Genomic DNA, 25,943 nt, shown 5'->3' with positions numbered 1-25,943 from the left:
CTTCACCTCTGAGCGCTGACAGGCTGGGCCCTCTCGGGACTGCGGGGACGCATAAATCACGGCGAACTGAAAGCCGTTCCCCGGGACGGGCGCCGGCACCAGGGGCGCCCACCAGGCTGCTTGTCAGGCTGTGTGTGCGGCTCCCAGCATCTGGGTGGCGCCCGGTGGCAGCACCCGGCTGTGAGGTGGCACGTCTGCAAATCAGAGTGACACTGCGTGACAGAGACCACCGGGCACGGGACACCAGAGCCGGGCCAGAGCCGCCGCCCGGGCGTCAGTCCCCAGAGACAGGTGCGTCTCGCCCTCAGCCGTGGGTCCACCTCGGCCCTCGGCCCTCTGCCCGCCCGGCTGCTGGGACGCGGCCTGGAGCCCAGACCGACGGGGGACACCTGGGAATGGGACAGTCGGCCACAGCCAGGTGGCAGCGCCAGGGGCCACGCTCACTGTGGGGGGCCACACACCAAAACCCCGCCTCTTCTCCAAAGATCACGTGACAGCGTGGGACCGAAAGCACGGTTTGGTGTGCCCTGCTGGTCCATAAAGACACCAGATAAGGGTGCAGAGGGTGTGCATTTGTGTGCCCACCTGCTCTCTCTGGAGAAAAGGCTCACTGTTCACGTGACCAGCTCCCAAGAACGCTCCCGGGCCGAGTGCCACTGTGATGCCCGGGGGGAACTCAACAGGAAAGAAACAAAGTATTGACTATTGGTAGCAAAGTTACGCCTGTGGCAGTAACTTTTTAAGATGCTACTTTGTCTGGCTGAGTATCTGCGCCTCTTAAGCCTGACGTCTGAATGTAAAAGGCAAAGGAGAAGGACAACAAAAGGGTACTGAAGTCAAATTAGTCGAAAAGCAAATCCTCAATACATTGTTCCTCCCGCCCTAATTCTGAGTGGCTCAACAGGTTAAAAAAAATAACACAAAATCATTTTTACATCACAGTAGTGCTTATGACGATCGCCAAAGAAATGTATGAGCTGTGAGGCAGATGACCTTGCCAGATTTCTTATTTGGCAGATGATGAAAATCAATCAGAGGAATTTAAGAACTTGCCCACAAAGTGCTCGATTTCCCGTAGCCTTATGCGGGAACACTAAAAAAGTAATAAAGAGAAATTTTAACCGACATTCGCCACTGATGAAAAGCCACAGCCCGAGTTATAAGGACAGGGTGCCCCGGCCACGCATGACAGCCGTGAGACGCTCCACGGGTGACTCCCAGTGTCCCGTGTGACCCACGTCTCCGCCATGTCACACACCCTCTTTCTCAGACTCAGCCCGGGCAGTGATTGTTTGGATACGACTCCAAACGCACAGGCAAAAACAGACAAGGGGATCACATCTAACGAGAAACCTTCTCTGCACAGCAAAGCAGACAACAGAGCGGAGAGACAGCCCCCGGGGCGGGAGGAAGTATCTGAACGCCACGCATCCGGTACGGAGCTGCAACACGCGGAAGATCTAAGGAACCACGCAACCTGCCGGAGCAGAAGCTTGGGCAGCCTGCCCTGGGTCGCCGCGATCACAGTGCTTCTGATTTTCCACACCCAGGGTGACAAAAATGGGAAGGATCTGTCAAACAGCTGACACAGTTAACAACCTTTCAGGAATATCGTCCCTTCCTCTTATTTTTTGGTCTAAGAAAATGTAACCTTTCAAAGCTATTTTGTTTCCCACTTGTTTTCATTATAAACACTAGCCAGGTGAGCTCTTACCAAAATATTTATCTCTGACCGTTATTTTGGTCGTGATGCCCAGGTAGGATCTGGACTGCATCTCAACGCGGACTCTAGCTGTGCCGGCACGAGACACCTGCTAATGCCGACAGCGTCACCATGTCGCTCGTGACTAGCAGCCACCATACGCAAACTCTAAGTCATTATAGTTTTCTTCTCAGTCGTTATTCTCGCTGGCTGCTTTCTGCGCAAGCTAGCAACGGAAGGCACAGAGCCCTTCCACTCGCCCGCCCTCACTTCCCTGCGTCAGGCATCCATCGGCACGCATGCACGCACGCACACGCACGCACACGCACGCACACGCGGTCTCCCCGTGCACTTTATCATCTCACTTCCTCTCTACTTACTAAAGAAAGGACACTTGCCCTTCATGGTCAACAACATTATGCCCGAGCTACTCCAAAATTCTGAGTTAATCAGAAAGGTTACAAACTTCATTTGAATTGAAGACTACCTGGTGAGCAAACAGCTCCCACACTCGGACCTAGAAACTTGAGCTTCGTATACAGAGTGGCCTTAAAGGGAAAGAAAAAGGCTGCGGTCCTCCCCCAAGAGGGAGGTGCAGCCCTGCAAGATTTCATTCTGTTGTGCTGTAATGTGCCGCCTGTAAGGGAGGGGAGGAGAAAAAAGATGCTACAAGCAAAGGGATGCAATCGCTCGAGCAAGCACAAACCTTGCATTCGCCTCCTAATATTAACAGTAATGTATCCTTGGCATCAATTATCTTTTTAATCCCAATAAGCAAGACTGTATGTATTTTCTGATCTAGAGTTATCTCATTCTATTATCGGTTTTTTATTCTAAAATTCCTATCACCATATAACATAGGCCAGCCATAGTGTCTGAAAACACAGATAATTATTTTACTACTATTGCAGTAATTAAGCATATTATATTCTATTCATGTATGTTTACTGACACGGCAGTCACACTGCAGAATAATCACAGAAAATGCAGTGAGGCTTTTATCTTTACAGGGTTAGTCTATAAAAGCCCCCAAGGGAGGTGACAATGGTCACTTCCTTCCTCTTTTGGTGGGTTTCTGCACTATCTGTTTCTACAGAGACACCATCCAAACACAGGTGGGAGAAAAAGTCTCTGAGATGCATCTTCCTTAACTTCTGCATAAAACCTGATGTCTCAGGGGCGTCCCCCCCCCCCCCCCGTGAAGATGTCCTTGGGTCACGTCCACTGAAAACCACAGAACCACAGCTCCATCGTGGCGACCGCTCGTGCGCACAGCAGCTGACTTCCCGCTCTCTGAGACGGCTCTCGGCTCTTCTCCGCGTATTTCTACCTCCCGACTACAAGGTGAGGCCACAGCCACACACGTGTGGTCAAGGACCACAGACAGAGGAGCCGTGGTCTCCGCACCTGCAGGTGACACTCAGCCGGGAGACGGGGGCAGATACGCCGCATGAAAGACAAGATCCAGCCCGTACGAGCAGGGAAGACTATTTGAAGGCAGTGAGATTCTCGACTGGCGACTCCGAAGTCAACTGTGTGCACACGAGGAAGGCGCAGTGGCCGAGCAGAGACAAGCGGGGGGACCTCAGAACGTTTAGCTGCCAGCACGCTCAGCGCCGCGGGGATGGCGCAGATTCCCTGGCTGCGTCCGTGTCCCGGGCTGCAGGGACAGCAGCAGCGTCCCTGTAACAGGACGCGTCACTGTTCTGCTCCCTCCTCCAGCGGTCAGGCCACGCCAAGCCCGCTGGCCCTCCTGCCTGCCAAGATACTTTAAGAGAGACACAAACGAACATCTAAACGAGGAGAAAGGAAACCCCGCAGGCCGCAGAGACCAGGTAGAGAACTGCCTGCAGCCAGGGATGCTTGCTCCCGGAAAGGGGAGAGAGCAGCGTTTGAAGGTTTAACCCTTTGCACTCGCTTGCTTTTTTCTCATTATCCACTCGACATGATCCACACTCGACATCCGAGTGCAGAGGGTCGAAGGACCGTCACAGGGAAGAGCTCTCGCTTGTCCTGACGGCCCCAAAGTAGAGACCAACATCCATGCGAGCCCACCGAGGCTGAGGGCCAGAGAGGTGGGAGTCTGCACCTGGGAGAACCGCAGGTGCTGGGCACTGCTCAGGCAGCAGGACCACGGATCTAGACAAGCTGACCTATGGTTCTCTAAATCCAGGAAGCCAGGATTCCAAAAATACACTTATTAACAAGCATTATTCAAGACCAAGAAGTTTAAAACACTTCCCCCTTAAGAAACCCAAACCGGAGTGAACTGCAGAACCATAAATCTGCTGACTTACTCTATTTTCGACGTGTACATTAGAAGAATAAATAATCCAAGAAGGGCACACATATGCTTTAAGGACTATTTGATATTTTTCATATTCAAAAGATAAATATTTAACCTCTCTCTTTAAAAAAAAAAAAGGCCTTAGAATCATTAATAAAAAAAATTTTAAGGAAAAGAAAAATATTTCAGGCTACTTTTGACTTTAAGTTCTGCCACTGGAAATTCTCAGAACCTTAACTTAAAACTCACCTATAGGTTCTTAGAAACAATTGCTGCTACTACCGTGTTTCCCCCAAAATAAGAGCTACCCATAAAATAAGCCCTAGCGGGATTTCTAAGCATTTGCGCCATAGAAGCTTTACCCTGAAAATGAGACCCAGTGACGGGCGTGGCTACGCAGCGCATCTGCACAACCCGTGCATTTCGTCATGGAGCGGGAAAGACGATGGGCAGCCCTTCTCATCTGCCCCGTGAGAGCTCTAGTGCTCGACAGGAGAGATGGGGGCCAATGGTTCTAAAGGAAATAGAGTTGCAAGAAATTCAGGATGGAATTCAGGCTTTGGAGAGTGATGATGATGTTCCAGAAAAACAAGACTTAACTATATTTGAATAAATGTAGATTGTTGTACCGTACTTAAAAAAAATAACACATCCCCTGAAAATAAGCCCTAGGGTTGTCTTCTTGAGGAAAAATAAATACAAGACCCTGTCTTATTTTCGGGGAAACATGGTACACAGGCTCCTGGGGCAGCACCAAATGCCTTTTAGAACACAGGCCTGCCCCTCCCTCAGTGTAAACCAGCAGCTTCGAAACTCAGTAGCTGTGCAGGCCAGCAGTGTGCACCTCATTAAACCACCAGTCTGGCAGAGGACGAGGAGTCACGCACCATGGCGAGAACACGGGGCTCGCTCCGAGGCGGGGTCAGGGGACAGGCCACGGGGCAGGGGCTGCCGAGAACACAGCGCACCCATGACAATGCTGCCCTCACCTCTCCGCTCCTGTCCCGGCCCCTCCCTGCGAGTCAGGTTCCGGAAAACATCAACACCGCAGGTTGGCATCGCACCCAAGAGGCCAACCAGCCAGCACGTGGCACTCCACTTCTAAGCAGCCGTCTGCACAGCTGGAAAGGAAACGGCCCCACAGCTGGAGAGGAAACCGCCCCCACAGCTGGAGAGGAAACCCCCCCACAGCTGGAGAGGAAACCATCTACACAGCTGGAGAGGAAACCGTCTACACAGCTGGAGAGGAAACCGTCCACACAACTGGAGAGGAAAACCCCCCACAGCTGGAGAGGAAACCCCCCCACAGCTGGAGAGGAAACCCCCCCACAGCTGGAGAGGAAACCCCCCCACCCCCCGCACAGCTGGAGAGGAAACCGCCCCCACAGCTGGAGAGGAAACCGCCCCCACCCCCCGCACAGCTGGAGAGGAAACCGCCCCCACCCCCCCCACAGCTGGAGAGGAAACCCCCCCACAGCTGGAGAGGAAATCCCCCCACCCCCCGCACAGCTGGAGAGGAAACCGCCCCCACCCCCCACACAGCTGGAGAGGAAACCCCCCCACAGCTGGAGAGGAAACCGCCCCACCCCCCGCACAGCTGGAGAGGAAACCACCCCCACAGCTGGAGAGGAAACCCCCCCCACCCCCCGCACAGCTGGAGAGGAAACCACCCCCACAGCTGGAGAGGAAACCCCCCCACAGCTGGAGAGGAAATCCCCCCACCCCCCGCACAGCTGGAGAGGAAATCCCCCCACCCCCCGCACAGCTGGAGAGGAAATCCCCCCACCCCCCGCACAGCTGGAGAGGAAACCCCCCCACAGCTGGAGAGGAAACCCCCCCACAGCTGGAGAGGAAACCCCCCCACAGCTGGAGAGGAAACCCCCCCACCCCCCGCACAGCTGGAGAGGAAACCCCCCCACAGCTGGAGAGGAAATCCCCCCACAGCTGGAGAGGAAACCGCCCCCACAGCTGGAGAGGAAATCCCCCCCACAGCTGGAGAGGAAATCCCCCCACCCCCCGCACAGCTGGAGAGGAAACCCCCCCACAGCTGGAGAGGAAATCCCCCCCACAGCTGGAGAGGAAATCCCCCCCACAGCTGGAGAGGAAATCCCCCCCACAGCTGGAGAGGAAATCCCCCCACCCCCCGCACAGCTGGAGAGGAAACCCCCCCACAGCTGGAGAGGAAATCCCCCCACCCCCCGCACAGCTGGAGAGGAAACCGCCCCCACCCCCCACACAGCTGGAGAGGAAACCCCCCCACAGCTGGAGAGCAAATCCCCCCACAGCTGGAGAGGAAACCGCCCCCACAGCTGGAGAGGAAACCCCCCCACAGCTGGAGAGGAAACCCCCCCACAGCTGGAGAGGAAATCCCCCCACCCCCCGCACAGCTGGAGAGGAAACCCCCCCACAGCTGGAGAGGAAACCGTCTACACAGCTGGAGGGGAAACCGTCTACACAGCTGGAGGGGACCGCCCAGACGGAGAGCTGGGTCAGAACTGGAAAGACGGGCGGCCAGGCTGCGCGGGGCTGGGCTTTACTGCCCGCCAGCGAGCGCTGCGCGGACGACGCCCCACGCCCAGCACACCCTCGAGGGAGGAGGATCAGGACACCTCGGGGAGTCGGCCTCAGGGCCAGCCTGGAGAGTCCACACGGGCCACCGGCTCTTCTGAGGAGGATAGGGAGACACAGCAAGGCCGGCCCAGCAAGGGCTTCCCCTGCGTGAAGGGGAAACCCGCGGGAAGGGAGAAGGCCTGCCATCGCTCCCGCCGGGAAACCTCTTGCTTAGGCAGCGTCCGGGAAGGGGGAGCGCAAACCAGAGGTGTCACCCCCCGCCAAGATGGCCCCAATGCCCCAGCGAGAGCCAGGGACCTGTGTGCCGCCAAGCACCGAGCCACGGGGACACCGTCCCACGGCAGACGTGGGGGCCTCTGCCGACGTCGCCCCCCCAGACCCTGAACGCGGCCCGACGCTGCCACCAGCTCCCTGGAGTGCGGCCACTGCACCTCCAAGGCCGCCGCCAACGGTCACCACTGCCGGAAACCGCAGGATCACGAGGGACGGCGCTGCTCACAGAAGGGCCGGGACCCCCAGGAGACGGCCTGAGAGACAGCGCTCCACAGCGGCTTTTGTCGTCTGTTTCGTCTTTTTAACGGAACTGAGACGTCTCCGTGTCGTGGGCGTGAAGGGAGAGGGACCTTCCGTCTGTATTTAAGAGCAAAGGCGTCGCACCCACGCGCCGTGCACCGAAGCACGAGGAAACCACCGGCGGTTCCTTAGTGTCGTCACGACAAGGTACCAGTGCTGACAGAGTGGGAAGGTGACCCTTTGGAAGGACATTTTTCAGATATTTTAGCCCTGCTCAACATTCACCCTCTGCAGAGCTTTGCTCGCTAACACCGGCGTGCTGGTGAGGTATGTTTCTAGATTACGCACGTACAAAAATAAAGCTTAATCACGTCAAATGGACCTTCTTGCCTTTTTAGAGACAAGGGCAACGGACATCTACTGATTCTTTGTTTAAAATGACCCCAAAAAAGTGCAGTGCAATGAAGTGCAGTGGCCAATGAGGTGCTCCTGCCAAGTTTCAGGGTGGGGGGCGTCCCTGGGCGTCCACATCCAGGCCAGCGGGAGGGACGCCCCGCAGATCCGGACCGGCAAGGTCAGGCAACCGCTGGCCCGGGCGGGCGTCCCCGGCGGGGCAGCACTGGGGGACGGGCCGGCTCTGCCGTGGGACGGGGCCTCTCGGCAGGCAGGCGGGTGGGTGGCACCGAGAACGGGGGTCGGGGGTCCCCGAGGGTTGTGGAGGACCCGGTGCTCACCGGCAGCCCGGGGAGGGGAGCCCGCTCCTCTTACCTCTGTGCTCCAGCCCGGGGCCGCCGACGCCCCAGCCCTGGTAGAGGGCGGCGAAGTCCTTTGCAATGTACGTCTTGAAGACGCTGAGGATGCCCAAGCGCTTCTCGTGCCCCTCGGCCGCCGGCTCCTGCTTGCCGGAGTGCAGGGCAGGCGGAGACTGCGCGGCCGCGTCCCCTCTGGACCCCGCGGCAGAGGTGGCCAGCGTCCTCAGCTCCTGGGCCGCCTTCGAGGGGGGCTCGCGGGGAGGTAGAGGAGGAGGGCCCCCTTCGGCCTTGGAAGGAGGCTGAGGGCTGAATTTGGCTTTCAGGGAGTCCGGGGCGCTGTGCTTATTTGGGGGGGCAAAGCTGGCCCCCGCCGGGGGGACCCCGCACTTCTCCGCTGCCAGCTTGCCGTTGGCCGAGGGCTGGGGCCCGGCCCGAGCTGTGACGGTGGGTGTGGGCGTAGCACTTCGGCTGAAGCCGCCGCCGCCGCCGGGGGCGGGCGCCGGTTTGGAGCCGGCCTCCTGCCTGGGCCTCGCAGACGGCCCCTGCTCCTGGCCGTGGCCGGGCTTGGTCTGCCGGTGCCCGTCGGGGCCGGGCGCCCACAGCGCACAGGGGCCCCCGGAATGGCTCTCCTTGCTCTTAGGCATGCTGGCGGCCTTCGCGGCCACTCCCGGGGGGGAAGGGCCACTCTTGGGGCCCGGCAGCCCCCCAGGCACCTGAGTGCGGGTGAACCGGGCGAGGAGCAGGGGCTGGCACTCTTTGCCCCCCAGGGCAGGCGGGGGGCCGGTGCGCCCGCTCCGGGCAAGGAAAACCAGGCTGCTTCTGATGCTTTTGTAGCCGTTGGGCTGAATCCAGGGGGGGGCCATGGCGTGGCAGCTGACCCTGTGCCGGACCCGCTTGTGCACCCACAGGGCCTCGGGGTAGTAGGTCTTGTGGTCGCAGTAAGGGCACGGGTGGACGGCCAGCGCCGCCTGCAGGCAGGACGCCAGCTCCCTGTAGCTGCGGCTGTCCCGCGTGGACCTTGCGCTTAGATCCAGCGGGATGAGGTCGGGGGCCGGTGCCCTCGTGCCGCCCCCAGAATGCTCCTTGTGGTGCAAATCCGACAGCTTCTCCCTAGGGCGGCTCGCCGGGCTCTCGGCGGAGAGCGGCAGGCCCGCCCCCTCCGCGCCGGGAGGGGAGTCCACAGCGTCACCGGGGCCGGGCACCTCCTGCCTGGGGTGGGACGCTGGCATCTTCAGGTCGACGGAAAGCCCAGGCTGCTCGTGTCTCCTGGACGTCTCCCGGCTACCGCTTCCAAGCGGGGACACGGTGGCCGCGACGCCCGCCCTGCACTCGCCGGCGTCTCTCTCCGACGAGCCACCTCCCAGCGTGCGACTCTGGTCTCCGTGGGAGAGCGCGGGCGAGGCCGCCTCTCCAGAAAAGCAGCAGTGGCGCGGCCGTCCCCCTGGAGGAGGCAAACGTAAAAGGGGAGTTACCATCTCTCGTCAGATCAGAGCAGAGGCAGGACGCGCGACAGTCACAGAGCGGCGCGTCCGCGGCACGACGGGATGGCGTCCTGGTCTCTGCTGGGGCTCGCCAGCCCCCATAGAACCCGCCAGGAGCGCCCCACACGAGGGCACGGGCTGCCCCATAGAACCCGCCAGGAGTGCCCCACTTGAGGGCACGGGCTGCCCCATAGAACCCGCCAGGAGCGCCCCACGAGAGAGCACGGGCTGCCCCACAGAACCCGCCAGGAGTGCCCCACGAGAGAGCACGGGCTGCCCCATAGAACCCGCCAGGAGTGCCCCACGAGAGGGCACGGGCTGCCCCACAGAACCCGCCAGGAGCGCCCCACGCGAGGGCACGGGCTGCCCCATAGAACCCGCCAGGAGCGCCCCACGTGAGGGCACGGGCTGCCCCATAGAACCCGCCAGGAGTGCCCCACGCGAGGGCACGGGCTGTCCCATAGAACCCGCCAGGAGCGCCCCACGCGAGGGCACGGGCTGTGGCTGTCCCATAGAACCCGCCAGGAGCGCCCCACGCGAGGGCACGGGCTGCCGCAGCCGGGACTTATCGCATCACAGCTCATCGACATGAGTCAAAAGGCAGGGAAGAATACAGTAGCTATTGGTCCAGCTCTGCACAACTAACCACACTCGTGCTAGTTAATAGAGTGACTAGTTGTACCAGAAATCAGGAAAAGAGCTTAATTGTTTATAACAGTGTAAGACTCAGTACTAGTTAACAGAGAGTGACTAGCTGTACTAGAAATCAGGAAAAGAACTTGATTGTCTATAACAGCATAAGACTCGGTACTAGTTAACAGAGAGTGACTAGCTGTACCAGAAATCAGGAAAAGAACTTGATTGTCTATAACAGCATAAGACTCGGTACTAGTTAACAGAGAGTGACTAGCTGTACTAGAAATCAGGAAAAGAACTTGATTGTCTATAACAGCCTAAGACTCGGTACTAGTTAACAGAGAGTGACTAGCTGTACCAGAAATCAGGAAAAGAACTTGATTGTCTATAACAGTGTAAGACTCAGTACTAGTTAACAGAGAGTGACTAGCTGTACTAGAAATCAGGAAAAGAACTTGATTGTCTATAACAGCATAAGACTCAGTACTAGTTAACAGAGAGTGACTAGCTGTACTAGAAATCAGGAAAAGAACTCGATTGTCTATAACAGCATAAGGCTTGGTACTAGTTAACAGAGTGACTAGTTGCACTAGAAATCAGGAAATAACTTAATTGTTTAACAGTGCCAGGCTTGCACCACTTCCAAACCCTCTCCGTTTGAGGCACTGGGGGCCTCACGCTCGCCCTGACGGTTCCGGGCTAAGAAACCGGAGGACGTGGGTGCAGCGCGTGGGCGCAGAGGCAGGCCCGGACGCGGCTCGCTCTGTGCAAGGGATCCCGCACCTAGCAAGGCTGCCTGTGAACCTCCCGAGAGATCCGCTCCCGCGAGATCCGACGTTCAGGTCCCCAACGGAGATGCCGAAAGCTTCCTCCCGAGCCCTGGGAGTCCCTCGGGCGGTTGAGCTGCTCCCCCTTGCCGGCTGCTCGGGGCCGGCGTCTGAAAGCGCTTCGTTCTCAGCGCACCCCTGCGTGCCCTCCCTTTCCTCCCACTGGCACGTGCAGGGCCAGCTGCTCCCCGTGCCAGTGCAGGCCGACCGGCCGGTGACAAGGGAGGGAGCCGGTCGGGGGGCAGCCGTCCCCCCTGGAGACTCCCCCACACCCGGGAGCAGCCGGCTGAGCCCGGGGACCTCAGCTGACCCACCGCGCTCAGACAGGGGCCTCCTGCCTCCGCGCCCGCCCACCGTCCCTACGGAGCAGCCCTTGGAGATCAGACCCCGCTCCCCGGGGTGCGCCTTCCCACGGGCTCTCCGCAGAAGATGCTCTTGCCCGACCTCTCCTCCTAAGTGTTTAAAACAGGACTTTCCCAGTGCTGTCCCCCTACGTTTTGCTTCCTCCTGAAGACCACTACCTACGTCCATACGTAATGGGTATCACGTCGTATTTAATTCCACAAACAGGAAGGGCCCCTGACCATCTAACCTCTCCGAGTTTCTAGGGGAAGGTGAGAAGGTCTCGCCTGGGGCCGGGTCAGCGGCGCTGTGCTTGGCCGGGGCTTGGTGACCGCGGGCGGGGTCACGGTGGGCCGGCTGCCACTTCTGCACCACGGCTGGAGCTGAGGACCCATGGGCGGTCAAGCCAGTGACATCGCACGCCGAGCTCTTAGAAACAGGGAGCTCCTGGCTCCCCCCACGTTAACAGAGAGTGAGGGGTGAACAGGCGACTGCAAACACCACACGCATCAGCGACACCCTGGATTAAACTTCAGGCTGACAAGGATGAGAGGAGGGGAGATGGGGCGGGAAGGACATGGTACCACTTTCTTGAAGGTTAAGGAAAGGTGAAAGTGCCACACTATAAAATTACACAGGAAGAAAGCTCGGGAGTCATTACTGAGGTTCTTTTTAAAAAGAAGAAGAAAAGGATGTGTCAGTTAAGCTCTCTCGATTCTAAGAAGTCTTGGGAATACGACGTTCTTCTCCTCCCAACCCCAAAAAAGGCATTTATCAGAAATCCCCACAAAGAGATCCTGTAACAACTGCATATATAGTCGTGCATAAGGACTTTTGTTTGGTTCTGAATTTTTCAACTCTTTAGCAAGACAATCTCCTATCTAATGGGTAAATTAAGAGAGCTACACGTTTTAAGGTCGTTCAGTTTTAGTCTCTACACCTGACGGTTTCACCCACACGTGACATTTTCTTTACGCAGCCAAACATCTTAAATGTTTTATCATACAATTTCGGCAGCCGTAAGTCAGCTGTACAGACTACCCACACTATCACCACATCCTTCTTTCCTGGGGGGAGAAAAGCCAGACAAGGGCATTGGGAACCTGCGACGTTCCGGATTCTCGCCTGGCCTGGTCCTGGCTGTGTGCTCGGCCCCCTGCTGCCCTGACAGCAGAGCCCGGCCTGGAGCCCCGGGCACCCGGGCGGGCCACGCGCCAGCCCCCCTCCAAGGCTCAGGAGCCCACGTGGGTTCTCTCCTGGGGCCGAGGACGTCCCTGGCGGGAAAGGGCAGAAAACCAGAAAAGCCGAAGCCAGAGCAGCCAGCAACCCCCTTGCACTTGAGGGTCACACGCTCAGGTCACGCACGTTGGTGCTCATGAGCCGCGGGCTCCCCACTGCGGTCACAGAACACGGAGGCCCCGGAAGAGACGCGCACGTCCGTGAGCCACGGCCAGGCCAGCTCAGGGCCTGCCCGAAGATTCCTAACCGCCTGGCGTGGGCTTCGCTTTCCAGACACCCCGGACGTGTGAGAGACTCCACAGGACTGAACCGCAAATGAGGCGGCACGCAGGGACGTCAACACAGACCAAAACACGCCTTGCACCTGACCTGCTGAGGAAGCAGGTGAGATAAATGCTGTGTATCTCGGCGTTCCGGTTTATAGAACACAAACAGTTTCAAAGTATTTTATCCCAGATTGGGCACCCACACACACAAAACCCCAGTAATATAAAAGCCTATCAGCTGTGTAACATGATTTCCTTTTTTCCAAGGATGGCTAAGCCGGTAGCCTAGGGGACAGAGGAATGCATGACTTCATCCCTCCCAACAGTCTTGAGGACCAGAAAGGGAACGTACCCAGAGGTCAGCTGGGAGCTGACCCGATGCCCTGCCTAGGACCGGTGACTCTGACCCACGAGGAGGAAAACTTGAGGCAGTGCTTAGTGCCCGTCCGCCCACGACCCACCGCCCTTCGTGTGGTGACTCAGAGTGGTCACACCAGGGCAGACAGCGGGCTAGGAGGAAAAGCGAAACTTCCACCATCAGTGCAGAGCGTCAGAAGCTTTCAACGAGATGGACCAAAGGCTCCAGAACGAAATCCCATAAGGAAAAACAGAAAGTGCAAAGAGACAAAGGTCTGGCTTAAGAGCTGTACCATGATTAAAAAAAAAAAAAAAAAAAAACGGGCTCCTGGGGGACCACAAGCTCAGTGGGAGTCACAGGGCCCAAGGTTCGGATCAACAAAAGCATCCTCAGCCGCAGCCAGGGAAGCCAGGGTGGAGACGGGGCCGGGGAGGGTCCCCTCTTCCCCACACCGACGGCAGGAGTTATGGCTGCCTCCGAATGCTATAAACAGGAGCGTGTCCAGCGCAGGCCTGCGGGTGAGGTTCCCGGGAACAAGTAACGCGAGAACGACGGCAGGAACTTGGACCGTTCCGCCTAAAGCAGAGAGGGCTGTGGACTGGATGCCGAGAGCCCTGACGCTCGCCCGGTGTGTGCAAATGCACGCACGCACGCAGGTTCACCCGGCAGTCCTGCGGGCTGCACCTGAGGACCCTATGGAGATCACTCGGCGGCGGCGGCAGGAGAAAGTGCCAGGAGCCGGCGCGGTGGCTCACGCCTGTCATCCTAGCACTCTGGGAGGCCAACGCGGGAGGATCCTTTGAGCTCAGGAGTTCAAGACCAGTCTGAGCAAGAGCGAGACCCTGTCTCTACTAAAAATAGAAAGAAATTACTTGGACAGCTAAAAATATATAGAAAACATTAGCCGGGCATGGTGGCGCATGCCTGTAGTCCCAGCTGCTCAGGAGGCTGAGGCAGGAGGATGGCTTGAGCCCAGGAGTTTGAGGTTGCTGTGAGCTAGGTTGATGCCACGGCACTCTAGCCCGGGCAACAGAGTGAGAAGGAAAGGAAAGGAAAGGAAGGAAGGAAGGAAAGAAAGGAGGGAGGGAGGGAGGGAGGGAAGGAAAGGAAGGAGGAAAGGGAAAGGGAAAGGGAAAGGGAAAGGGAAAGGGAAAGGGAAAGGAAAGGAAAGGAAAGGAAAGGAAAGGAAAGGAAAGGAAAGGAAAGGAAAGGAAAGGAAAGGAAAGGAAAGGAAAGGAAAGGAGAACGGAAAGGAAAGGAAAGGAAAGGAAAGGAAAGGAAAGGAAAGGAAAGGAAAGGAAAGGAAAGGAAAGGAAAGGAAAGGAAAGGAAAGGAAAGGAAAGGAAAGGAAAGGAAAGGAGAACGGAAAGGAAAGGAAGGAAGAAAGGAAGAAACCGCCAGGGCCAGTCCCTAGGCTAAGCATCTGCCTTCGGGGGGAGGAGGCTACACATTAGTTTTTTCTTAAAAAAAGACCCTGGGCGATCACACTTGCAGACGAGACTGCGACAGGCTGGGGAAGCACAGACAGACAGACAGGAGTCCGTGAGCCTCGGGTCTCGGGAGGCAGAGGGGGGTGCAGAGGCCAGAGCCCCTCACAGTGACGGGCGGCGGGCAGCTCCCAGGAACCCCCGCGGGACAAACCTCCCCAACGCTCACTCGCGCGAGGCTCTCTCTGGCCTCCCTCGGTTCTGAGGCTCCAAGTTCCCGTCCGGAGCCCACCCACAACCTGCTAACCGGGAGTGAGCGGTGAGTTGGGGACGCGATCCTCAAGGTTGCGGCTGGTTTTCGGTTCAACTCGTTGTGACTCAGCTGATTCTGCACAGGTGTTTGTAAGTGACGCAAGAGGAAACGCACTTGCCTTTTAACCGCTTCGGTGCGGCGCTCCCCAGCCTGGAGACCTGGCCCGCGGCCGCACCCACAGCCCGCGCGGGGGCCTGTGCCGTGCGTGCACGGCGCGTCCGCCTTGCTCCTGTGTGACAGGGACGGCCTGAAAGCGCTGAGAGCTTGTCTGACCTCACAGGCAGCTTTACTTGTCACGTGAATATCAGAATAGGTAACATACACATATATGTTTTCATTACGTCACTTTTAAACGTTCACAATTTTATTTTGATAAATGAAAAATCGGAGAGGTCATATCACGGCTGTCGGCTATAGTCGCTGTGTGTGTTCATCTGTGGCTGTCGACTACAGTCGAGGCTCCTACTGAAGTAGTTAAAAAAAAAAAGATGCTTTGTCATTTCTTAATGCCTTTAAAAACAGCACGCAACCATTCCCCTCTGAGGAGCACTTAAGCAACCCAGGCCATGGAGTGGGGGTCGCAGCTGGGGAAGGCTCTTCCTGAGAGCGGCCCGCGCCCCAGCCTCCCGCCCCAGCCTCCCAGTTCGGTCTGTTTCCGGGGCGTCTGTGGCTCTTCACCTCTTTTCATGCTCACGACACTTTCGTCGCTTCCCACTCTTGGTTAAAACAAAAAATCCACCAGACGACAGAAACTCCCCGCTGGTGCGACGCCAAGAGGAAGCCACGAGCACCGTGTGTCCCGCACCTGCACAGACGTCCTCGGGGGTCCCCTGGGGGACCTGGGCTCCCGCCGGACCCGCCCTGCGGCCTCTGCCAGGCATTAGGCGGCGAGTGTCCCAGCAGCCCGACTTCTGTCACCGGCACATTTCTGGCCTGTCTTCCCAAACTCTCTCCGAGGCCACCGGGTGGTGACACGAGTCAGTGACTTCTATAGAGAACAAGCAGATCTAACAAGAAACGATGAGCCATGAGGCCACAGCCCCTCCGCCCCCACAGCAGGGCCTGGGCACGGCACCTGGGAAGTCAGTGCCACTGTCCCGATTTGCAGATGAGGAAACTGAGGCAAAGGGGAGCTCGTCTGAGGCCACCAGGCTGGCAGGTGGAGGCGCTGGATTCAGAAGTCTGCCGCAGCCCACCCCCCACGCCCTGGGTGCATCTCCAGCTGCCTGCTGCATGCCTGGCGTGGGGCCCGAGACCCTGAGCAGAGCCGAGGCCGAGATCACACGACGGCGCCTCTGGGAGGAGGGAGGGACGCTAGGAAGAGGCGGCTCTGAGCAGGCGGCAGAGAGCCACATTATCACAGAAAGGCGGCGCGGCCCCGGCTGTCACACCAAAGACACACACGGCTGCAGAGGGACGTGCCCTACGCCAGGGTTCAGGTCCATCCTTTCTCCTCTGCCCCATGAAAATACAGATCCAATCACAGAGGCGGCACGGCCAGCCCGCGGTCACCCCGGGCATCCACTCCGAGTGCGTGTCCTCGACCATCGGGATGGACGACGTTCCGAGTCTGCGCGTTTCAACTTAGTCTCGTCCCTGCGAAACCCCTGCGCTAGCTGCACTTGTGACTGAGCCTTTGATCGTATGGCCCGGTGGTCCCCAACCTTCCTGGCACCAGGGACTGGTTTCATGGAAGACAATTTTTCCAAGGATGGTTGCGGAGGGCGGGGATGGTTTCGGGAAGATTCCAGCGCATGACAGTGATTGTGCAGTCAGACCTCTCTGCTAATCACAATCTGTATTTGCAGCCGCTCCCTGGCGCTAGCATCACCACCCAGCTCCACCTCGGATCACCAGGCGTTAGATTCTCATAAAGAGCGAGCAGGCTGGGTGTCAACACAGCAGCACACTCCTGCCTCAGGCCCTTTGCACGTGCCGTTTCCTCTGGCACGCTCTGCTCCCAGGGACTCACAGGCTGCACCCCCTCACAAAGGAGAGGACCACCAAGGAAGCAAACCACGGTCAGCGCCTGGCTTCATAGCCCGTATCTAGCGCCCCCGGCATGTGGCAGGCGCAGTCAGCAGACGCGTTGACTGGATGAATGAGACCAATAAAATAAGCTGCTCAACATCCCAGACTCACATGCAATGAGGGCACACGGAAGTCCTCTGGAAAGTATGGAGGGCAAGGTGAATTCACTGACTCAGCAATGCTTCTGCAGGGCCGGCAGACAGGAAAAGGGACGTGGGCACAGGCAGGCTCCGGGGCAGGTGCCGGTTCTTAGCAGCACAGAGCTCAACGAGTGACCTAGCTAGCGACCAACCCCACCTGTGCACCCAGGTGCGTCCTGGAAATAAAACGCCACGGTGACCGTCTCCGGGCTCGCGGTCTCGCGGGTCCAGGCGAGGAGCTCTCTCTCCCACCTGACGGTGAACCGGACCCACCGCGATGCTGAGGTGTCTTGGACCATTTCTACCCTGGTCCTGAAAAGGGAAAACTGGTAACCAAAAAAAGCCATGGGGCAGGATAAAGCTGAGACGCGCTGCAGAGGAGTGAGGGCAATTAGGCACCAAGATGCAGGTGAAACTTGGGACTTACCCAGACAACGTGAAACGCAAGAAAATTAAGAAACAGAAAACAGCACAGGTGTCTGGGGCACCAAACAGTCCCCAGAAAGAGACTCAAGCTAGGAAAACCCGAGAAGCAAACAGTGATTCCCGATGAAATGTGTCAAAGAGATGTCACTCGGGTTAAGGTGAGATGCAAGAGCATTAGGATCACAAGAGGTTTGGGATGTGATGTAGAAAATGCTCGAGAAAGCATTTTAGCCGAAATATCCACAGGGCTTTTCAATTAGGAAACAAGATGTGAGCTTTCTGTGCAAGGGGAGCACAAGAAATGCTGAAAACACTGCCACAGGCTGGTTTCATCTGGAACTTCTCCTCCTGGAAAACTAAAAAAAATAACCAAGAGCCAAAGACAAACTTAGCACTGCAGAGGGACACACAAAAGCGGCTGACAAACTACTGCCCCACACCGAGGCCACGCAGTTCAGGAGGGCTGCAGAGAACGGGAGCCGCGAGTCCCAGCAGGTGCGGAGCAAGGCGAGAGCCCCCCACCGGGCAGGACCAGGGACAGTGGGAGTGACGCACGACCTCACCTCCACCTTCACACCGGGTAGGGCCTATGGGTTCTCACACGGAGTAAGAAACTCCTTCTAGCAGCCCGAATCAGTCCCACGAACAGCAAAGTTTCCCCCAAGGAAGTGTTTTAACGCTTTCTCATTCCTGTCACGATGCATGCAACGTGAACCACCAAAACCAAAAATCACGTCTGAAAGGTCAGACACGCCAGGACTGGAGCAATGTGGACAACTGAGTCATGGTATCATATTTTTTTTTAATAAATGAATATATATTTCATACCCTAAGATGTTCATCCTATGTGTTTTTCTATATGATTGGCTGTGCAAGTTTTCATTGTGAATAATCTACTAGCATCGACAGCTTGCAAAGCTGCAACTTACTTGTATCGACAGAAAAGCATCTACCTCTCAGCACTCTGGAAGCCATTATTTTGGTGTCTGAAGAAAAACAGTTCCAAATATAACACGGGGATTCTGAGTGGACGAATCATTTTGCGCAAGAAAATTTAAAGCTGAAAATCTGAGAACAAATTTTTCAAGAACTTTCCTGGTCAGTGAGTAACAAAATCGACATTTTAAAGGTTCACCAAATACCTCTAGCTTTCCTTGACAGCTCTCAGCGAAACAGTAGCTTGTCCCACAATAAAACATAGTCACATTCTGGATATCAAGAATATACTAACTGCTTCCTCCTCGACTCAACCGTGAAAAAGCGTCACTCGGGTTTGTCTATGTCTTTATTTTTGCTTTAATGGAATCCGTGCTGAGGGAACAGAATTCAAGTCTATCTTCATGGCTACTACCCATTTTATACACCCTTCTTCTGCCCCAAATCCTAACGGCAAACTGTAACTCATCTGCTTGAGAAAATGCAAATGTAAAAATACAACTTAAAAATTATGTTTTTAAAAAAATTTACAAACAGTACTGATTAAATAGCAATGATCACTTCCATTTATGAATTCATGCTAAGCTGGTAAAAATAATAATAATAATAATCATTCCTTAACATGAATCTTTCCTTGGACAGGCCAGTGCCAGAAGGAGATGCCCACCGCTACACAGGAAATGCCACCTTGTGAGGCAGAGTTGCAGCCCCCGCTGGAAAAAGGTACTCACCCCACTCTTAGATTTCAGAGTATCAGTTAATTAACAGACAGTAAGCAACAGGGCTGGAAAGCTTAGCACATAATCCTGGTTTTCCATTTGCTTTCTGAAGGAATGAGAGTCTAGAATCCTGCACGAGGCATTTCAGGGAATGCACTTAACATACACCACCTGTGTCCTGTGTTTTTTCCCTTTTCTTTAGCACAAAGTGTTTTAAGAGATAGAGAAGGGACTAAGACTCCAGAAGACAGCACCTTACACTTTCTCCAACACAAAGATGATTCAGTGTATGCACCAACAAGCATTTAACATGGTTTAGAAGTTTTCTGGCTGCAATGCATAATGACTCGAAAGCACAAAACCCAAATTCTGTGTATCTTACAAAGAAATTGTAATGATCCTTTTTATAAAAAAAAAAAAAAAAAGGTCAGGATTATTTATGAGTGGAGTCTTCAGATTTAAAATCAGGCACGCGTGGGACTTGCAGAACAAAGGCCATTTCAGAACGCCAGCGTCAGTGTTCCCAGCAATAGAGGAAGACAGAGGCTTTCTCCAAAAAGCAGAGGCCTCAGGTGCCCTGGCGGCCAACGCAATGTGCGCGGACTGCCACTAGATGGCACCGGCGCCCAATTTATTAACAGCACGCCAGTCCCTCCCCCACCTGGGTGCTGCGTGTGTGGTCCCGGATTTCTGACTCCCATGCAGAGTCATCCACTTTCATCAGCAGAACACGCACACCAGGAACTTACTTTAAAAGGTCATCAACACACACGTGTGTTATTTCTTTTGAAACACAGCTCTCAGTACAGCGATGCCATCGCTTCCATGAAAAGTATTTCACCCAAGGGTCTTAAATAAAGCATCTTATGCTTTGGTTTGCATATTCATCAATATTCTCAGGAGCTAAAAATCTGAAGGGCTTTACATGAATAATATACTTTCATTTGGGGGCAAAAATGGACTTAAATGAGATGACATTTCTATATGCATGAGATGGGGGGGGGATCATGTGGCCAGCACATCCAACTTCAGAAATGTCCCAACTTTTTGCAAATGTATTCGACATAATGAGTTAGCAATTGACTTAAAGTATTTTAGTAACTTACTGACTTGGAAACGCTTTCCAGTGGGTGTTTTTTAACCTTGGCTTCAAAGAAGTTCCTCTCTCAAAGTTAAGTACGACTGGTTGTCCCAAGAGTTGGAGGGAGGTTCAGGAAGAAGGATCTGGTCTGAGGTCAGCCAATGTTCTCTCCGGCCCTGGGCTCCAGCTGGGAGGTCCGAGTTCCGGCCCCTGGGCCACCCTGACACTGTGTAACGTGGAGAACCCCTCACCCACGCATGCCAGCTCTGGGCGGCACCCACCACCCACCTCTGTGTGGACAGGCCGACCCCGACCAGCCGGGTGGTGTGAGTTGGAACACAGGCAAGAATCACTCAGGGTTGTGGGTGAGAAAGGAAACCGCTCCGACAGCTGGCTCTTCCCCCAGGTTCAGGCTCCCCGAGCACTGCTCCAAGGACACCCAGGGTCGTGACGTGCTTCTCCCACAAGGGACAGCCACCCCCGAGCAATAGCAGGGTGCCACCTGGGTGAGGGACACAGTCTCCTTCAAGTGACTCTTCTTTCCCCACCCCCACCTCCGCAGGAGGGTCCAGGCAGGAGGCCTGGGGTGGCCAGAGGACTCCAGATGAGCAACTGGGGGGCGGGGAGGGAGAGGATTTCCCAAGAGCCGGACTCAGGGGGCAGACGGGAGAAGACAGCACGGGAGTCTGCAGCGGGCTGAGCGGAACACAGGGAGGAAGAGCTTAACTGCACTCGTGAGGCACCCTTAGTTTTCTAAGTCCTTTTTGCAAAGAGAACTTTCCTTATGCTAAAATCACTGTCAGTCTCCGGGTGCTGTGTGTGTGCCTCCTGACCAGACAGACCAGACAGCTCTGGGAACGGCTCAGCACCGGCTAGCACCTGCCACCTAAATGCCCACAAAGTTAAAAACTTTATTATTTTATGAAGCTAAGTATAGAAAACATGCACCCCACACTGCCCCATCAAACGCTCTCTCTCTGATGGCACCAGCGCACGTGTGACAGGTGGCACGGAGCAGGCACTCGGTGTGGACGGTGAAGCCACAGGCGGAAGGTGACTGGACAGGACTTGGTTACTACCTATGGGCAGCAGCTGGCCGGGCTGGTGTTCCTGTCCAGCCCAGAGGGCTGGGCGAAGCTATACAGCCCATCGTGATTACAAACACATAAATGGATGTAAAACACACAGATTTTTCCATGTCTCCCACGTACAGAATCCAAACTATTACATAAATATTAAATTTCAGAAGTTCCGATCCACTATAAATAGTGAGAAGAACTGTTTTATATTTTATTCAAAAATTCAAGCAACTCTCCCCCAATGACACCACTATGTTATTTCTGAAGTCTCAGGCAGGCTTCCTAAACCGCAGCGGTAGTAATAGGGCTTGAATTGTAGTGTTCATCATTAAAACGGTACCAAAAAAAAGTATAGATACATTTCTCCTTCAGACATCTTCATTGCTTGGTTCTCATCTTCTCTCTTGTATCTACTAAGAGGAAAGAGTTGTAGTCTTCTTTCCTGTGTATCTTCACTTTTGCTCTTAATTTATAGCTCACCTTCAATGTATCCAATTTTTTTAAAAGTCAAAAAAAAAGCATTTCCAGCCCCGGCAGAGCAATGCCCCAGAAGGTCTCTGGAAAGCCCTAATTATGACGTTAACCCTCCAATCACTTAGCACGTTTCTATTTTGAGCAGTTGCAAAACAGTGTCTGAGACTGCTCTCCAGGAGCCTGCGGGCCAAGCAGGAGCCTGAATCTACGAATCCACAAACGTCAAAGCTGAGTGAGCGTTTCCCACCAAATGCCGTCAGCTGGACTCAAGAGGAAAGGCGTGAGCCCGTCCCCTCCCGCCCCTGCTTCTCAGAGGCGCCACGCAGGGGCCCTGCTGCTGCCGGGAGAGCCCGCCCAGCCACCTCGGGGACGCGGCACAGGGGAGAGGGCTCACCTGCGTACGCACCTCCCTCTGTGCGGTGCTGGGCCCTCCTCTCTGGCCTCTGCACCGGCCTCTCCCTTCGAGCGTGGGAGCCGCCGGCCTGGCCTGCAGCACGCCCGGGCCAAGCACCCCTCACCCCCACGGCCTCGCCGCCACTGACGCCTACCTGGTGTTCCATTCCGAAGACGTACAATCCATTTATCCCATTCTTCTTAAAAGCAAAAACCCGAAACCTTAAAGCCTGTGACAACAGCGCCACGGCCCACCTGACGTCCTGCCCAAGACGGCCTCCTGGCGTGGTGACCCATCCCCGCACGCTACACGGGTGCTGGGTTTTCGCCGACACGCTTCCGCAGACCCCAGAACTGAAACGTTCCCAGGAGTCACTAAACGGTCGTGCTCACTGCTGCAGCGGGGAGTCCCCCTGGAGCCACCGGCGGCCGGGGAGTGCATCTCCCTGCTTCCTCAGAGACAGGAGGAAGGGGCGCCAGCTCTGGGCGGGGCAGACGCAGCCGGGCCCTGCATCTGGCCACATCTGGCCATGTGCTCCCCCTTCCCGCTCCCGCCAGGAGCACCACAGGTGCGCTGAGCGGGGCAGGCGGTGGGTCTCCCTGTGCAGTCGGCACCCAGGTCTTCTCCCGCACCTGGGCGCACAGGTGAGTTGCTGCCCTGGGCCTGCATCCCCCCACCCCTCTGCACAACAGGGTGAATTCCACCTTTCCCGATACTTCCGAAACTCACCCCACCCCCAGCCCTGACGTGCCGGTCCGGGTGCCCGGCAGGCAGCACCGCGGTGCAGGGCACAGCCAGTCACGGCCGGACCGCACGGGCATCCCTCTGCCCGCACTGGCCACTGTCCCCCCGGGGTGTGTTCCAGCCACACTGCCGCTTCTCCTCGACTAGCTTTACCTTTGTTATGGCGAAATAAAGCCCAGAAAATACACAAAACCAATGGGCGGCTTAAGAGATTACAGTGAACACCCTTGCAGACACTCCCCGATCAAGAAACAGAGCCCCAGCCCCGCCAGCCGCCTGAAGGCCCCGCCGTGAGGCCTGTCCTCTCCGAGACCCACCTTCCCCCCAACCTGGGAAGCGGCCCGGCCCTGCGCTGCGGCTCACGCGGGCGTCTCTGCAGGCCAGGCGGGGACCAGCCACATCCTCGCCTGAGCTGCCTCTGCGGGTCCTTCAGCCTACAGGCTGTCCCTCCCGCCTTCTCTGCTGACACCTTGTTCCTGGAGCCCCAGCCCCACCCCGTGTGCCCCGCATCCGCACGCCGCCGCTGCGCCCTCTCGGTGCCATCCAGCAGGTCCCTCCGTCCTCCGTGTTCTGGGCGAGCGGGCTGTGCGGCCGTCCCCTAAAGCACCAGACGTCCCCCCATGCCCCCGGGGCGGGAGGGAGGCAGCAGTCTCTGCCAAGGACGAGGGGGCCTGTGGCACTTGGGGAGGCCAGGAGGGATCTGGGGCCCTGGAGGGACAACACCGGGAGGAACGAGGAAGTCCACCGTATGGTAACATCTTTAATCGTGCGCAATAATGACCTTTCTGTTGTTACGAGAACGCCGGGCCCCCGACAACAGAACCGCTTCCGAGGCGGACGAGCGTCTCCTCGTCGGACAGCGGCTGCAGGTGGCGTGGACAGCCCGCTCGGCTCGGCACGGCGGCTGCGGCTCGAGTCTGTGCCGACCCCGACACTCGCGAGACCCTCCAGGAGCTCCAGTCCGCGTGAGACCAGCCGGGACGGAGAACTGCAAAAACGGAGAAGGACGGCATGACTCTGGCACGGCTCGTAAGTGGGACGCAAGGCACGGTCGGTCTGCAGCGCCAGAGGGCAAGGCGCCCCGCAGATGGGGGCACAGGCGGCTGCCACCCCAGTTAGGCAGCCAGCCGGTGGCACGCCGCTCCCGACTGCCACCATGAGACCGAGGACGAGGAGGAGGAGGAGGAGGAGGAGGGCAGGACGCTGGCAGGAGACCGCGCAGTGACAGGCATTTCGAGAACTGATCCACGCGCGAGTTTTCACGCTGGCGCCTTCCCGTGCACCTGCCCACTCACACCAAACGACATCTACCCGGCTGTCCTCGGCTTTCCGAGAGGGTGACACACCTGAGTGGACAAACGTCTTCCCGTGAAAGGTTTCAGACAAACTTTGAAGCACCTCTCTCCGCTGAGCCCCGTGCACTCACCAGGAAGGCGCGAGACGCGGACGGCGGCACGGCTCAACCGCGCTCCCGGCGCCCACCGTCCGCCAAAGACAAGACACGCAAAGCTAAGTACCTTCCCATCCATCCCATCTTCACAGGCCAGAAGAAAGCTGTGAAAAAAACACCTCATAAAAGTCATAATTTCAGACAAATGTACGGCACGTAACTGATACTTTATATATCTCCAAGATAACGAAATATTAAAAAAATATTTACGTAGCCAGAGAGAAAAAGCACCAGGAGAAAAGAGTTCAGGAAAACCAAGTGGAAACTTCCCTCAACCTGTTGTTCATTCCGTCTTCCTCTGCGTGGAATGATCTATAAAATGTTATATAAATCTATAAAAACTCTACTTTTTAACAGATCGGGAATACCGGAGGAGAAACTCTTTGATCACCGAATTTTCATTATCGAATTTAATGACAAAAATTTCATTATCAAACTTAATTAAAATGTATTATCAAGACTAATAAAATTCTATTAACCTTACCTTCAAAAAGACTGCGGGAAATGCTACCACTGTCACAACTAATTTGCCAACTGCAATTAAAAAGAAAAAATTCCAAGAAGCTAATTTTGAAGTTAACAGTAAAATGTTAACTTTGCAAAAGAAAGAGAAAAAAAGAAAAAAGCACTTGAATTTCCTCTAACTAGAAACTGAAGAATGAGGTGGGTGGGCTCATATTTTTTTCTGGGGGGTAACAACATCAAATTACACCAAATATTATATACCAAAATAAGATGCTCAGTGGCCAGGCTCAAAGAGAATCCACAGCACCTGTGCTGGGCTCTCGGCATTCGCTGCTTCAACCTTCAGCTCTAACCCCCGCCCCACCCCACCCCCCGCCCGTGTCCCCGCCTTGGGGCTGGACCCTCTGGAAAACCCAGAGAGAGACGCTCCCCCCACGGCCTTGCAAACTGCATGGGAGTCGCACCGCAGAGAGGCTCTGGCTCTGTCACTGCCAGCAGGCAGGGTATGGGAGCAGGAGGGGTCCCCACATAGGGTTCCTTCAACAGCCCCCTGGTTGCCACAAAATAACGGCAGTGGCTTCCTCCTCTCGGCACAGAGACAACAGCTCCCCAGGTGAAGGGTCGACTCCGGAAGGTTCTGGGAGCCACTGGAGGAGGCCCTGCAGGGCACAGCAGCCCACGCCGTGGCCCCGCCATGCCCCAGACCGCCTGCCTTCCCGCTCACCGCACCCAGCCAGGTGTCTCCTGCACTGAACCCCGACAGGTAACGCTGCTTTGCCAGGAGAGTAACACCTACGGCTTTAAAAAAGAAAACTTCAATTAAACTAAGTTGGAGTCAAAATAGACAGAACGGAAATCTTTCTCTTGAAAATTTGTTTTTTGAATCAAAGGGAAAAAATCATTCCCTTACAGGGGATCTGTGAGCCACACAGAGTTGGAGAAGAGAAATTTTCCACACAAGGGTCCTCCTCATCTTCCAGTGTCTGTCGTGTGTCGGGAACACGCAACACACATCCCGTCGGCAAAAACCGCGCAGGGGGATTTCTGTGTTCAAGATTCCAGGTGATAGCCAATGAAACACATCAAAAAGAGCAAACAACTACACACTCACTTCCTGATGGAATACACAGCAGTAAGCTCCTTTTTACCTCTCAATGTATCAATAACAACAACTTGTGGGCCCTAAAAAGGAGGTAAAACTTTCAGATGTCAAAAAAGGAAAGAACAGCCAGGATTCTGATAGCGTCACCTCTACGAAATGCTTTCGTTTCTAGAAGCTGTTTTCTTAAG

The 25,943-nt window shown here is 55.9% G+C and overlaps 1 protein-coding gene across 2 annotated transcripts in view; it reads right to left on the bottom strand.

Moving 5' to 3' along the window:
- ZNF516 (zinc finger protein 516) overlaps nt 1–25,943 on the bottom strand; it is a 104,655-nt gene that overhangs the window by 15,008 nt on the left and 63,704 nt on the right. For both annotated transcript variants that reach the window (XM_075993790.1, XM_075993791.1), the window contains exon 3: nt 7,842–9,266. In XM_075993790.1, the coding sequence (XP_075849905.1) occupies nt 7,842–9,266 (1,425 nt within the window). The remainder of the gene's footprint in view (nt 1–7,841; nt 9,267–25,943) is intronic.

The sequence above is a fragment of the Microcebus murinus genome, chromosome 17 (genome assembly GCF_040939455.1).
Source record: "Microcebus murinus isolate Inina chromosome 17, M.murinus_Inina_mat1.0, whole genome shotgun sequence".
Classification (NCBI taxonomy): domain Eukaryota; kingdom Metazoa; phylum Chordata; class Mammalia; order Primates; family Cheirogaleidae; genus Microcebus; species Microcebus murinus.
Note: the sequence above shows the minus strand (reverse complement) of the source record. Positions and strands in the feature narration are given on the sequence as shown.